General features: G+C 43.9%; 1 protein-coding gene across 2 annotated transcripts in view; it reads right to left on the reverse strand.

Annotated features, from left to right (window-relative positions):
* Positions 1-15087, reverse strand: part of PHKA1 (phosphorylase kinase regulatory subunit alpha 1) — a 262039-nt gene that overhangs the window by 217680 nt on the left and 29272 nt on the right. For both annotated transcript variants that reach the window (XM_073639602.1, XM_073639601.1), the window contains exons 5-13: positions 13586-13668; positions 13429-13509; positions 12574-12672; positions 12355-12501; positions 10869-10922; positions 9339-9461; positions 9153-9248; positions 8965-9072; positions 1765-1843 (exon numbers count right to left, since the gene is read on the reverse strand). In XM_073639602.1, coding sequence (XP_073495703.1) covers positions 1765-1843; positions 8965-9072; positions 9153-9248; positions 9339-9461; positions 10869-10922; positions 12355-12501; positions 12574-12672; positions 13429-13509; positions 13586-13668 — 870 coding nt within the window. The remainder of the gene's footprint in view (positions 1-1764; positions 1844-8964; positions 9073-9152; positions 9249-9338; positions 9462-10868; positions 10923-12354; positions 12502-12573; positions 12673-13428; positions 13510-13585; positions 13669-15087) is intronic.

Raw genomic sequence — 15087 nt, forward strand, 5'->3', positions numbered from 1 at the left:
GTTTGGGGGGCCATGTCATCTGCTGGTGTAGGTCCACTGTGTTTTATCAAGAATAAAGTCAGCGCAGCCGTCTACCAGGACATTTTACAGCACTTCGTGCTTCCCTCTGCCGACAAGCTTTATGGAGATGGAAATGTCATTCTCCAGCAGGACTTGGCCCCTGTCCACACGGCGAAAAGTACCAATACCTGGTTTACACACAACAGTATCACTGTGCTTGATTGGCAGCAAACTCGCCTGACCTTAACCCCATAGAGAATCTATTATAGAGAATCTATGGGGTATTGTCAAGAGGAAGATGAGAGACACCAGACCCAACAATGCAGACGAGCTGAAGGCTCCTATCAAAGCCACCTGGGCTTCCATAACACCTCAGCAGGGCCACAGGCTGATCGCCTCCATGCCACAGGCTGATCGCCTCCATGCCACAGGCTGATCGCCTCCATGCCACAGGCTGATCGCCTCCATGCCACAGGCTGATCGCCTCCATGCCACAGGCTGATCGCCTCCATGCCACAGGCTGATCGCCTCCATGCCGCATTGATGCAGTAATTGATGCACAAGGAGCCCGACCAAGTATTGAGGCATTTACTGAACAGACATTTCAGATTTTAAAATCATTTTTCAAGCTGTTATAAAGTATTCTAATTTACTGAGATAATGAGTTTTGTGTTTTCATTGGCTGTAAGCCGTAATCACCATTAACAGAAATAAACACTTGAAATAGATCCCTCTGTGTGTAATGACTCTATATAATAGATCCCTCTGCGTGTAATGACTATATAATAGATCCCTCTGTGTGTAATGACTATATAATAGATCCCTCTGCGTGTAATGACTCTATATAATAGATCCCTCTGCGTGTAGTGACTCTATATAATAGATCCCTCTGCGTGTAATGACTCTATATAATAGATCCCTCTGTGTGTAATGACTATATAATAGATCCCTCTGTGTGTAATAACTATATAATAGATCCCTCTGTGTGTAATGACTATATAATAGATCCCTCTGCGTGTAATGACTCTATATAATAGATCCCTGTGTGTAATGACTCTATATAATAGATCCCTCTGTGTGTAATGACTATATAATAGATCCCTCTGTGTGTAATGACTCTATATAATAGATCCCTCTGCGTGTAATGACTCTATAATAGATCCCTCTGCGTGTAATGACTCTATATAATAGATCCCTCTGCGTGTAATGACTATATAATAGATCCCTCTGCGTGTAATGACTCTATATAATAGATCCCTCTGTGTGTAATGACTCTATATAATAGATCCCTCTGTGTGTAATGACTATATAATAGATCCCTCTGTGTGTAATGACTATATAATAGATCCCTCTGTGTGTAATGACTCTATATAATAGATCCCTCTGTGTGTAATGACTCTATATAATAGATCCCTCTGTGTGTAATGACTCTATATAATATAGGAGTTTCACTTTTTGTATTGAAGAACTGAAATAAATTAACTTTTTGATGATATTCTAATTTTGTGAGAAGCACCTGTAGCTGTCAAAATAGCGAGACAGCCGAGATCCCGACAAGTCTCTTAAAATTATAATTACATTACGTTTTTTTTAAAGTTTGCATTATTGTATATTCTTGGGAAATGTTTATATTTTGCTTCTATACATGTGCAGGAGGTAAGCGGTTTGATGAGACCGTGACCACCAACGCCACTCTTAAGCTCCATCTAATATGAAGGGTGTTCATATTTCAGCGATGGACAATTAACGCCTTCATTAACCAACCTTGAACCACCACATCTGGTTTGGGGACTGTAGAAAACCTTCTGTTGAGGGGATCAATCTCTCCAGGAGCCAGGAAGCCCTGTGCGGAGTGGGAGGAAGGTCAAGCATTCATCAAGGATCCATGGACAAAGTATAAAGCCCGTCATACACTTGTGTGACAAAGCATAGTCATTGTAATCTTACATCACATTGCTGCAGTGTTACTTTTACTCTACCATCTTCTCACCCATCCATTACCTCCTCTAACTTGTGACTCTTCTGTCTGCTTTCCTGACTTTTCAAAGTGTCAAAAGTGAAGAAAAACTGGAGTCAGAATTCAGGCGTCGTCAGTGAAGTCCCTTCAATAGGATGGCATAAGTTTATATATCCTACTCTTGTTCAAAAATATGTTTTTTAAAGGGAATTAAAGGGAATCTGTCAGCAGGATTTTATGCAATCTAAGAGCAGCATGATATAGGGGCAGAGACCCTGATTCCAGCAATGTGTCACTTACTGGGCTGCCTGGTGTCGTTTTCATAGAATCTTGGAGATGACAGACTCAGAGACCGACAAGACAATTGTAGATTTCATTTCTGTCTGGATTTTTTGGGGGCGGTGCGGGAGGAGGTCACCGTTTCAATGTTTTGTCTCACACAGCAGAAAATCCAGAAGTGACGCAGGGTAACACTATACTAGCACTCGTGCCGTCTTCAATCTCGCACTTAAGCAAAACTGTATAAAAACACAACTTTGTTTTTTATTGATCAGTGAAAACCATTAGACGATGGAACGGAGGAATCGGTGCACTGTGATGAGTAGAATTCTGTATAACCTCCAAACGCTAAAAGGCTAGTATGAGGACTACTAGTCACACTCACCCCAAATCCTCCTGGGCAAAGGCGCGCGTCAGGAGGGCCCGCTCCTCCTGCATGCTTTGCTTCTGAGCTGCTGGCTAATCAGCTCCTCTCAGAGTATTGCTGCGCTCAAATTTAAGGGGATATGAGGACCAAAGCTACATGCAGATGATACACTGCTACACCCAGACACATTTTTACACATTGTCATTACAGTTCATCTGGAACGTACTCCGGCGTTATGGGCAGATGGGGACAAAAGCCACCTGCTAACCCCGGAGCTAGCAGAGGAGACTTTGCCAGCTCCTGCTCCACCAGAGGGGGTTAATAACATGACGTACCTGGGTATTAAGGTGAGCAGACAGATAGAGCAGCTTTCTGAAGATAAACTGGTGTCCGGGGCGGCTGCACACTGGTGCAGAATATCTAGCGCTGTGGTACGCCGCCGCCCCACTCACCACGTGTTTCGCTCAGCTGCACCCAGTGGCGGTCCATCGCTCTGACCCGCTGTGCTCCTCTCCCAGCTCGGCTGCCTGTGAGACAATCTGTACAGGAATTTGTATCCATTCCTCTTCCCCGGCCCATCATCCGCCAGCAGGTGATATGTCGGGCGCCTCCACCCTCCATTCCTTCTGCTCCTCGTAGCGCAGTCTCTAGCTTCCTGTATTGGCGCATTTCTGATTTGTCTCACCGGTTAGTGACCCGGCTTACCTTCCCGCTTACCTCCTGATCTCTCCGCTCCTGACCTAGGCTACGAATAGTGAACCTGTGCGGCCTGTCCCGACCTCGGACCGCCCGACTACGCTTCTGTCTCACCCACCAGTACCCGGGGTCCTGGTGACTGCCCTGGAGTGGTGCCTGGTGCCTGCCGGCAGCCCAGCCGATCCTCCCAGTCAGAGGCCCTAGTGAAGACCCGGGAGACAGTTACGCCCCTCCAGGGTAAGCCCGGCCTGAGGCGCAGTGGGTCCACAAACCAGCATTACACGCTGGTTGGAGGGGTCAATCTTCTGAAAATGAAATTGCTACCCAAAATTGTCATTCCTTTCCATAATTCTCCTGTATGAGTCCCCAAGCGTTTCTTCACAGAAAAAGTCTTAAAATACTGTAGGTGGGCCCCTACGAGAACAAAAGTGGAGACTGTGCTTACCTACAGATGGGGGGTTAATTGCTGCCTCCATGTTTTTCTTATTTGCTATTACTTGGTGGAACAGTTGGCATGTCCCCATCGGTGGGCGTCTGCCTCTGAACACACTCCGGCAGTAAGATCGAAGCATAAGGTCCCAAACAAACCACAATGTTTATTTTCCCTAATGGCCAAACACCCAGTCCGGCAGATATTCCTGGACCAACGCGGTTACACTGACAGTGTGGTGTGACCCCAGATGAGAAGGATAAGGGAGTCACCAAACACAAAGCTGTGGCTGAATCTCTTCATCTAGATCTATAGTAGGGATTGTATTCTAGAGAGCAGTAGATGTTGAGGAGTGGAGGTCAGAGCGGAGGTACGCCCCGCACAGTGCCGCCCCCGCACAATGCCGCAGTGACAGACGGCCTAGCACCGTGCTAACCCTTCACTGCCCGGATACTGGGATGGACGGTGACAGATTTCAGTATTTGCTTATTTTTTCACAGCGGAGTACAGCACTTCAGAAGGGGACGGACAAGCCCTTTAATCTCACCATCATGGGGGCCTTACTCCGCTCACAGGCTTAGATAAAACACTATGCAACTTCTTTAAACATCTAAAAAAATAAATGTTGCCTTGAAGAAGCCTTCCAGCGATTAATGCAAGTGCACTGCACGAGGCCAGAAACAGTCTAGTCGGATTCTGGCCAAGGGGAGGATTTAGCATGACGCACGAGCTGCACTTCCGGGTGAACACTGGGGCGGGGAAATCTATGAGCGCCATAGTGCAGCTGTTTCTTGTATACCTATGCTTTCTATTGGCTGCATAAACATATAAAACACCTCACAACAGTCTATCCTACACCCTCTCTGAAGAAATGATTAGGTGAAACGCGCGTTAGAGGGGTGCAAATCCGGATAATTATAAAATCTTTATGGAAGTGTTTTTTTACATCTGATTGTCTCGATAGCACATGCTGGCATACTCCTACGGCATGTGTGGTTGGTATTTGCTACCCTACACCAATAATTTGTTCTCTGGAACAACGTAGTTCTTTAATTTTTTTACACACTGGTATTTGGTGTATTTCACATAGCTTCTAGAGACCTTCAGACTCTACTGTGATTTATATTTATCAGTGCAGAGCAGCTTCCTCCACTTTCTACAAGAATCTCACATGCGTGCTTTTGCCTGTAACTTGCTTCCTGTAGTGATTTCAGTCCCCCCTTCTTTTATAGGTTTTTATTATGTTTCCTGCATATCTGTTCAATAAAAACGTCCAGTCTTATTTGTATTTTGCATGGGACTTCCTTTTCTGGGTTTTGTGAAGACCTAATTTGTGTTGTATATTGGAATATAAGGAGGTCAACAGAAGCCTCATCCCTTATTGTATGCACTGTACTTCTCTGCAGGAATCCTTCAGCTACTTGGGTATTTTTTTTTTTTTTTTAACATTTTTATAGGTAGAGACTGAGATAATAGGGAATATTGCCAGTCCCGCAGCGCATGTGTGAAGCCGATGTCCTGGAGAGTCTGCTGCGAGAGAACTGCCTGTGGTCTCCATCTTGTCTTATAACTCCTGTGTCATGGTGATAAAGGAGCACTGCTGGCGGAGAAGTGTCACACTTCTATTCACGCCCCTATAGTTCCTATTGGCGACATATTTCACTGGGAACTTTACTTTGTCTGTGACACTACTGAGTACACCATACAAGGCTGTGCTGTACTGATTTCCCGAACACTTGTAAAACAAATCTTGTTAATTTGACATTCAAAAGGCATAGAAGAGTGGATTTCACTCAAGTATAATCAGATAAGCGAGGTTGTTCCTCAATTAAAGTGCATTTTAATTAATTAATAGATTTGGAATAAGTTCTACATCTGAATGTGTTAAAAAAAACTTTCCTGTGCCAAGATAATCTTATAAATGTCCCCCCTGCTATGTACTGTATTATTTGAGGTGTGTGACCCTGCAGAGCTGCTCCAGTTCAGGGCAGGAATGTATAACATCTCCTAGCCGGGGAAGGAAGCACAAGTCACTCAAGATACACAAGCATACAGATGACACCGCAGTGGCTCGCAGCTGCTACTTTTTGAAATTAAACAAAATTACCTGCCTGTTTTATCACAGGAGTAAGTGTTTCTGTCTAGTCTTAAACCCTTTTGAGCTCAAGTCAAATCAGAGGCGTAGGCGATCCGGGGCCACTGAGTTCTTAAGTCCCTGACATAATTTATGATAAAAGTTCAGAAGACTGAAAAAGTGGCAGAAACAAACAATCCTGTGATAAAACAGGCAATAAAATGTTAAAAGAAGCAGCCATGAGTCCCTGTTGTGTTGTCTGTATGCTCCCTTTATGCATCCTTCCCAGGCCCAGAACTGTGGTAACAGTTTTTAAGGTTGAAGGAAGACCCAGTCCATCTGGTAGGTGCTGACAATTAACAGGAGCGGCTTTACGTGGTTGGACACAGCAAATAATACACTACATTGCATGGGCACATTTATAAGATAATCTTACTACATCTAAGTTCCACATCCAATTGTGGAAATTATTATTATTCCCCTTGGAAGCAGCAAAACCACAAAGGAAAACATATGTTCACAAGGACTAAAGAAACACACATGAAACAAACTAAAACCTTAGTTTCCTCAATGTACACACCTTTTACTTGGATGACGGCTTTACACCCCCTTGCATTCTCTTAAGCAGCTTCATCAGATCATCACCTGGAATGGCTTCCAATGAACAGGTATGCCTTGCCAGAGTTCATTTGTGGAATACCAGTATACAGAAAGTGTTTGCAACCTTCAGGTGTATTCGACAGAAGCAATGTTGGTAGGCATATCTACAATTGTTCTAAGCCAGAATATGCCAAAAAACACTAAATTAAAGAGAAGGAACAATCTATTTCTTAAAGATTGGAAGGTCAGTCAATTTGGGAAATTACTAGAACCTTGAAAGTATTGTGTAGTCCTTAAAAAAACCATCAACCACTATGATGAAACTGGCTCTCATTAGGAGAGCCCCAGGAAATGAAGGCCAAGAATTACCTATACTGCAGAGGATAAGTTCATCAGAGTTACCAGCCTAAGAAATCACAAACTTAAGCCCCCGTCTCACATAGCGATATCGCTAGCGATATCGCTGCTGAGTCACGGTTTTGGTGACTCACCAGCGATGTCGCTGTGTGTGACACTTTGCAACGATCAGGCCCCTGCTGTGAGGTCGCTGATCGTTGCAAAGTGTCCTGGACCATTTTTTGTTCGCTGGCCTCCCGCTGGCCAGCACACATCGCTGTGTGTGACCAGCGGGACCAACGATCTGGCTGGTAACTATGGTAAACATCGGGTTACTAGGGGCACGCGCGCACTTAGTAACCCGCTGTTTACCATGGATACCACTCTGCTACGGTGCGCGGAGGCTCCCGCGCACCGTAGCAGAGTGGTATCCATGGTAAACAGCGGGTTACTAGGGGCACACGCGCACTTAGTAACCCGATGTTTACCATAGTTACCAGCCTGCTCCTGCTTGCAGCAGGCTGGTAACGGGAGCAGGACATCGTGGAACGATTCTTTCCACGATATCGCTGCTCCCCTGATCGCTGGTGACCCTGCCTGTTTGACAGCTCACCAGCGATGTATTAGCGATGCAGCAACGATCCCTGACAGGTCGTATCGTTGTCGGGATCGCTGCTGCATCGCTTAGTGTGACGGGGCCCTTACAGCATGTCACATGACAGCCCTCATAAATGATACACATACATCAAGTAGAAGACATCTCAACATCAAATGTCCTGAAGAAAATGTGAGAAGAGGGCCTCTATGGAAGAATTGTTGCAAAGTAGCCACTAATTGGGGCGGCAAACAAGACAAGATTTGTTTGAGCCAAACAGCAAAGATTGGACATTAGATCAGTTGAAATCTGTACTGTGGTCTGACGAGTCAACATTTAAGATTTTTTATACCAACTGTTATGTCTTTGTGAAACGCATAAATGGTGAGTGGATGGCTTCTACATATGTGGCGCCGACTGAGAAGCATGGGGGAAGAGGTGTGAGGATGTGGGGGTGATTCGCTGGTGACACTTGAGAAGATATTCCAAATTCAAGGCACACTTATCCAAAATGGCTACAACAGCACTATGCAACGACTCACCCTCCTATCTGGTTTCCCATCATTTATGCTGCAACAGGACAACGACCCAAACATAACTCCAGGCTATGTGAGCAAGAAGTGGGATGGAGGGCTGTGTCAGATGGTATGGCCTCCACAATCACCCCACCTCAACCCAATTCACATGGCTTGGAGAGAGTTGGACTGGAGAGTAAAAGCAGCCAACAAGTGCTCAGCACCTCTGGGAACTCCTTCAAGACTGTTGTCATTTTATGTGATGACCCGGTGAAGCTGCTGGAGAAAATGCTAAAGAGTTGTGAAGCTATCAGAGGAATAGGGTAGTACTGTGAGGAATCTAAGCTTTAACACATTCTGGTTTGTTTCACATGAGTTTCCTTACTCCTTTTTCCCATACGTGTAGTGACGGTTAGTGGTTTTGCTGCCTTCTGTCTGAATATACAATGTTCACATTTCATTAGAAACAAAAAAAGAAAGATGAACAGAAGTGTCCAAACTTTTGAATGGTACTGGATATCTTGTTAATGATAAAAATATGATTTATTCAGATGAGATAATTAAGATGTTTTTTCCATCCCTTGCCAGAATATTCTCACTGGCCAGAATATTAGTTTCCTGATGAGTGTTTCTGGTTTCACAAACCATCATCAATTCTTTGTTCATAATATGTAGCGCTACGAGGATATTGTCAGCCTCTATTCTGTAACATGTGAGTTCTGTGTAAAGTCCCCCCTTGCCCCAGTAACCAGCAGTCTAAGCATCAGGTCCTTTTATACCTTTTTCAAGGCTCTTCATTCTAGATAATGTTCGTACTGGACTTTGATGGTGATACTTAGAGTGGCCACTAGATGATCAGCACTTTACACTGGGTAAGTCATAGATTTAGTTTTTAGCAGTTGGGTTATTATTGTCAAACAGAGCCTCCCAAAGGGGTTTTCTCGCCTCTTTCTTTTGTTAGAGATTCTGCACCATGTCATGCTGTGATGCCGCATACTGGCTCTAGTTTTTCTCCACTTTGACACGGACTGTTCTCTAAACGGAACTCATGGAAGCTGCAGAACGGGGGCAAGAAAGGCACAAGACCTCTGTACAACCAGATATGGCCAACTTACCTCCGACATTAGACAGCCTAGGATATAAAGCGATTGTCCCCACATATGTGGCAGCTTTCCCAAGGGTACACGATCTACTGTGTGAGGATTCTGATACTCTTCCTCAACCTGCAAGTAAATTAGGAGTCTGCTTCATAAGTCAATGCTTAGAGCCCATCACGGGCCCACTGCTTTGCAGCACGCCTTACCCTGCTTTCTGGCACGCTGTAAAGCTCTGGCACCAGATGCACACCATGCGCTCCCTTGATGAGAACACTTTCCATCGCTTCTCTATATTCCTGCACCTGATAAAAACATTCACAAGAAGTAACACAAAAGCATAGGAGTAATCTGAGAAAAACTTGACAGTATGCCGTGTCCTACAAGTGTCTTACCTGCTCCTTATTACCAAAAAATATCCCATCCAGGATTAAATAGGTCCAGAAGAGCGGCCACTCACACTCAATGTTCTCAAAGAGCTTCAGCTCCGCTGGTTCATAGTACAACCTGCCGGGGTCCTGGGAGAAGAAAAAGGAGAATATTTAGGGAACATCCTTATGTCCAATACTAAGCATTTATAACCCCTCTCCGCCAGCCGTAATGACCCTAAAACCAATATAGCAAGAACTCTGGAAAGTTTCCACAAGCGTCAGTGATTCTTGTGACACATTGCACTTTATGTTCCTAGTAAGTCTAAGACCCCATGATTTGCATTTATTTATGAAAATATTAGAAAAAAAAAAAGACAAAAATTTAGGAAACTTCTCAATTAAAAAAAATATATATATGAGTTAAGAAATAACATTTACCACATTTCTACTTCAATCAGCTTCACTTTCTAATGGATTTTTGTTGGGATGTTAGACGGGGTTAAAAGTTTAGCAGCAATTTTTCATTTTTTTTATGAAATTTACAAAAAAATATATATTTTTTTATATTTCCACAAACAAAACCTTGTGAGGACATCATTTTTAGAGGGTCAGATGAGGTTTTCAGTGAGAGTTTATTTACATGTGACTTTTTTTTCCCCCATTTTATTTCATTGGGTGTGGAATTTTTGCCGGGTTTATTATTTCTATGTCGTTCCCTATAGGGATAAAATAATGTGAACGGGTTATAGGTCTGGTCTTATAGACTTGGAGATACTGTGAACTTTTTTTTACTTTTGTTTTTCATAAAAAATGCATTTTAATTGGTGAAACGTGTTTTGTAATTTTATCCTTCTTTAGTTTGTATAATTTTGTACCTAGTCCCCCTAGGGGACTTAACTTTTAGTTAACGGATCAGTGGCCTAATAACCTGCAACACTTTTACACTGCGGGGTAGCAGACCGTCACTATTACACTGACACGACACCTGCAGGGCCTAACAGGCCACCGTGCCGCCAGACTTTGAGGTCATTCTTTGACAGGTGTCATGTGTCCGTCATCTAATCACAAACCCATTGAATCAGTGCCAGAGGAGTGGAGTGGGCTCTATACGTCACACAACCCTCTGGACACAGCGACATCTACTGACTGTGGCATGTAGAGGGCTAATCAGCGAGGGACGATGCGGACACCAGCTCTGGCTGTTACTGCAGGAGCTCCTCTGTCAGTTGAGCCAAGCTCCCGATGGAGACGCACAGGAGGCGACCTCTATTGACTGTGGCATGTAGAGGGCTAATCAGCGAGGGACGGTGCAGACACCAGCTCTGGCTGTTACTGCATGAGCTCCTCTGTCAGTTGAGCCAAACTCCCAATTGAGACGCACAGGAGCTGTACTTCAATTTGCAAGACTCTCTTCTTGATCATGACAAATATGTAAATCATATTTCCAGAAGGTGTTAATGATCATATAGAGCTTGTTACATTCACATTTATTGCCAGATCAGGAGTTAATTTTTATCATATTTAACTAACAATATTTGTAAAATGCATTGATACCTCTTTTGGTGTTCGGTAGCCATCACGCAAGAAACGGCAGCAGCCATACCGTCCCTATATGAATGTGGAGAGAAAGAAAATAAGGACACAAGAAGACAGTGAGAGATAATACTGCCGAAAATGATAAGGATTCACATCTCCAGTGTGACCCATTTGTTGCCAAAATTGCCATGGCTATCACTTTGTAGTAAATGAGTCAAACTGAAATTTGACATAATACTTAGAAAATGGATTGTGCTGGCAGACCTGACGGTGGTGCAGAAAAATAAAGACAGTCTATAACTACTAAATAAAATCTCTTTACAAACATAGAAAACCACAAACTGAGAGGGTTTGCAAAACACCCCAGGAAGCGGTCTGCTCCGAATAAAGGCAGAGTATTAAAGGGGAGTCTCTAACTGTCTCTTGAGCAGCTGCGATATATGCAGTCTCCTCTCTTCCTTGCTTCTGGGGGGGCGGCTCTCCTCCAAGAGTGACAGCTCCGGTGAGTAGCAGAGCTGTAGTATTAAGAGCACTATAAAGCTCAGCACAAGTGCTGCTGTAGCACATTCAGCTATTAGCGGTTTGTTCTCAAGTCTTCACTGTTACCACATTATTTACACAGACATAACAGGGCACAAGGCTCAGAAAAGGGAGACCCCTGATTAGGAGAACTGCTCTGGAAAAAGCCTATGGTGGGGTCTGGTAATTCTGCAAGTTTTATAACAGCAGCTTGTCAGGAGCTGAGAGGGAGAAGGACAGAGGAGAGCAGATAACTTCTGTATAGAAATCAATAGCCTGAAGAGAGAGAGAGTTATGTTAGGAGCTAACTCCTCTCTCAAATTAGCTACTGCACTCTCAGCCAGGCACTAGTGGCCGAGCTCCATGGAAATAGCTGTATACTATGAAAGATAAAAGCGCTCATTGTAGGAAAATGATAGCAGATGGAAAAGTCTATTTAATTGCAAACATGTTCGTTTTCATGCTAAGTAATTAAAGCAATTAAATAATTTGAGAATACCCCTTTAAGTAACCTATATTTTGGGAATTTATCACTTGCAAAGAGATTTAATATGTACAAAAATTATTTGTAAGCACGTATGAGTGTTAAATCTAATTAAAGTAATTAAAAAAGTACACTGTGAAATTGGAGGTAATATGGTTTGTTTCTTAAACATAATAAAATAGATAAAGTGTTAAAATAAAACAGGGGATTAGAGTTTCTTTCCTGAGACTTCTAGAGTCTTGCTGAGGGCAGAATGGATGGATTTAGCTGCAGATTAGTCATTATTTTCATTCCTGGCATTGCAAAGGTTAAGGACCACAGCCATAGCATGCAACATAACAGGCAAGTGACAAAAAGTCGACTACGTGTGAATGTGTTCCAAAAACGGTCCCGTTGAATCTGCACTGAAAACGGACAACATATACGGCAGATACTAGATGGCCGAGCACCGATGCTGGGGAATGTGGTGGAGCGGACATGGATACGAAGGATGTGACACACCTGTAACTTGTCAATTATTTCCTGCTTGGTAATGTGGACCAGGTGATGATCCTCCACTGCAAAGGCTGGAAATGAAATGACAGACAGGACCCCGGCATCGATCTCCTTGGACGTGGAGGCTCGTGGAAGCATCGACTGCAGAATAGACTAATAGTGGAAAAGAAAGAATCCGTCAACTGCCAGCACTAAAAGGATAGGGGGTAAAAGAAAGTCATGTACCTGACAATGCTGGATTTCATCTGACAACACATGGACCACTGACTGAGGACCACCTTTAGCACCAAACAAATTCAGTTCATCTAATGTCTCGAGAGCAGCCTGGAAGACAGAATGCAAAGGGAAAGAATACAATATAGCGAGAGCCCAAAGGAAGAGAAAGCGATAAAGAAGTCAGGGAAAGAATACAATATAGCGAGAGCCCAAAAGGAAGAGAAAGCGATAAAGAAGTCAGGGAAAGAATACAATATAGCGAGAGCCCAAAGGAAGAGAAAGCGATAAAGAAGTCAGGGAAAGAATACAATATAGCGAGAGCCCAAAGGAAGAGAAAGCGATAAAGAAGTCAGGGAAAGAATACAATATAGCGAGAGCCCAAAGGAAGAGAAAGCGATAAAGAAGTCAGGGAAAGAATACAATATAGCGAGAGCCCAAAAGGAAGAGAAAGCGATAAAGAAGTCAGGGAAAGAATACAATATAGCGAGAGCCCAAAGGAAGAGAAAGCGATAAAGAAGTCAGGGAAAGAATACAATATAGCGAGAGCCCAAAAGGAAGAGAAAGCGATAAAGAAGTCAGGGAAAGAATACAATATAGCGAGAGCCCAAAGGAAGAGAAAGCGATAAAGAAGTCAGGGAAAGAATACAATATAGCGAGAGCCCAAAGGAAGAGAAAGCGATAAAGAAGTCAGGGAAAGAATACAATATAGCGAGAGCCCAAAGGAAGAGAAAGCGATAAAGAAGTCAGGGAAAGAATACAATATAGCGAGAGCCCAAAGTAAGAGAAAACGATAAAGAAGTCAGGGAAAGAATACAATATAGCGAGAGCCCAAAGTAAGAGAAAACGATAAAGAAGTCTTCTTACCTTGGCCATTCCTACAGAGCTGGCGTTTAGCTCGGCAATGCCCTGGTTCGTCTTGTCACCGCGTTCCCACATCCCAAAGTCCTACAGAAGACATTCCCCATTACATGGTAATGTAAGTGTCTCGTCCGCTTGTCTGAACAGTGCGCTCCCAACTTACCGCTGTCTTATACGCGGCTTCTATGTAAAACACCAAATTCTGGATAAAGGTCACTTCATCCAAAGTGTAGATTATATGGAGACCTGCATAGAATAATGAGAAGCCGTGGGGACAGAAGATATCCTTACCTGGTGACATTCACAGGATACCATACATAATATACCAGACGTGGTCACCTGTGCCAGGGACAGCAGATATAGTGACGTGGCATTAATATGATGCCATACAGTGGGGAAAATAAGGATTTGATACGCTGCTGGTTTTGCAAGTTTTCCCACCTACAAAGAATGGAGGGGTCTGTAATGTTCATCGTAGGTCACTTCACTTGTGAGAAACAGAATCTAACAAAATTCAGAAAATCACATAGTATGATTATTACATAATTAATCTGCATTTTATTGCATGAAATAAGTATTTGATCACCGACCAACCAGCAAGAATTCTGGCTCTCATAGACCTGTTAGTTTTTCTTTAAGAAGTCCTCCTACTCTGCACTCATTACCTGTATTAATTGCACTTGTTTGAACTCGTTACTTGTATAAAAGACACCTATTCACACAATCAATCACACTCCAACCTCTCCACCATGGCCAAGACCAAAGAGCTGTCTAAGTACACCTGGGACAAAATTGTAGACATCCACAAGGCTAAGATGGGCTACAGGACAATAGGCAAGCAGCTTGGTGAGAAGGCAGCAAATGTTGGCACAATTATTAGAAAATGGAAAAAACACAATATGACTGTCAATCTTCCTCGGTCTGGGGCTCCATGCAGGATCTCGCCTCGTGGGGTAAGGATGACTCTGAGAAAGGTCAGGAATCAGCCCAGAACTACACAGGAGGACCTGGTCAATGACCTGAAGAGAGCTGGGACCACAGTCTCAAACATAACAGTTAGTAACATACTACTCCGTCATGGATTAAAACCCTGCAGGGCACGCAAGATGCCCCTGCTCACACCAGCACATGTCCAGTCCCATTTGAAGTTCACCAATGACCATCTAGATGATCCAGAGGAGGCATGGGAGAAGGTCATGTAGTCAAACGATACCAAAATAGAACTTTTTGGTATCAACTCCACTCGCCGTGTTTGGAGGAAGAAGAAGGATGAGTACAACCCCAAGAACACCATCCCAACTGTGATGCATGGTGGGGGAAACACCAAACTTTGGAGGTTATTTTCTGCAAAGTGGATAGGACGACTGCACAGTACTGTAGGGAGGATGGATGGGATCATGTATCGTGGGATTTTGGCCAACAACCTCCTTCCCTCAGTAAGAACATTGAAGATGGGTCGTGGCTGGGTGTTACGCTCACGCCCGGACTGACTGGCGTGAGCGTGATTAGTGATCCCACTGTACCATGAATTGAGGAGTGCCTGGAGGGGGGTAACTAAGTATCAACCCGATCCGACCAAGGTCGCACAGCGGCTCAATCGACTCCGTGAACCAAGGAGGAACCGAGCAGAGGGACGAGGTGCTACTCCAGGTCAGACCCCGGTCA

This window comes from Phyllobates terribilis, unplaced genomic scaffold (genome assembly GCF_046119375.1).
Source record: "Phyllobates terribilis strain yellow unplaced genomic scaffold, ASM4611937v1 Scaffold_7__3_contigs__length_470593459, whole genome shotgun sequence".
NCBI classification, from domain to species: domain Eukaryota; kingdom Metazoa; phylum Chordata; class Amphibia; order Anura; family Dendrobatidae; genus Phyllobates; species Phyllobates terribilis.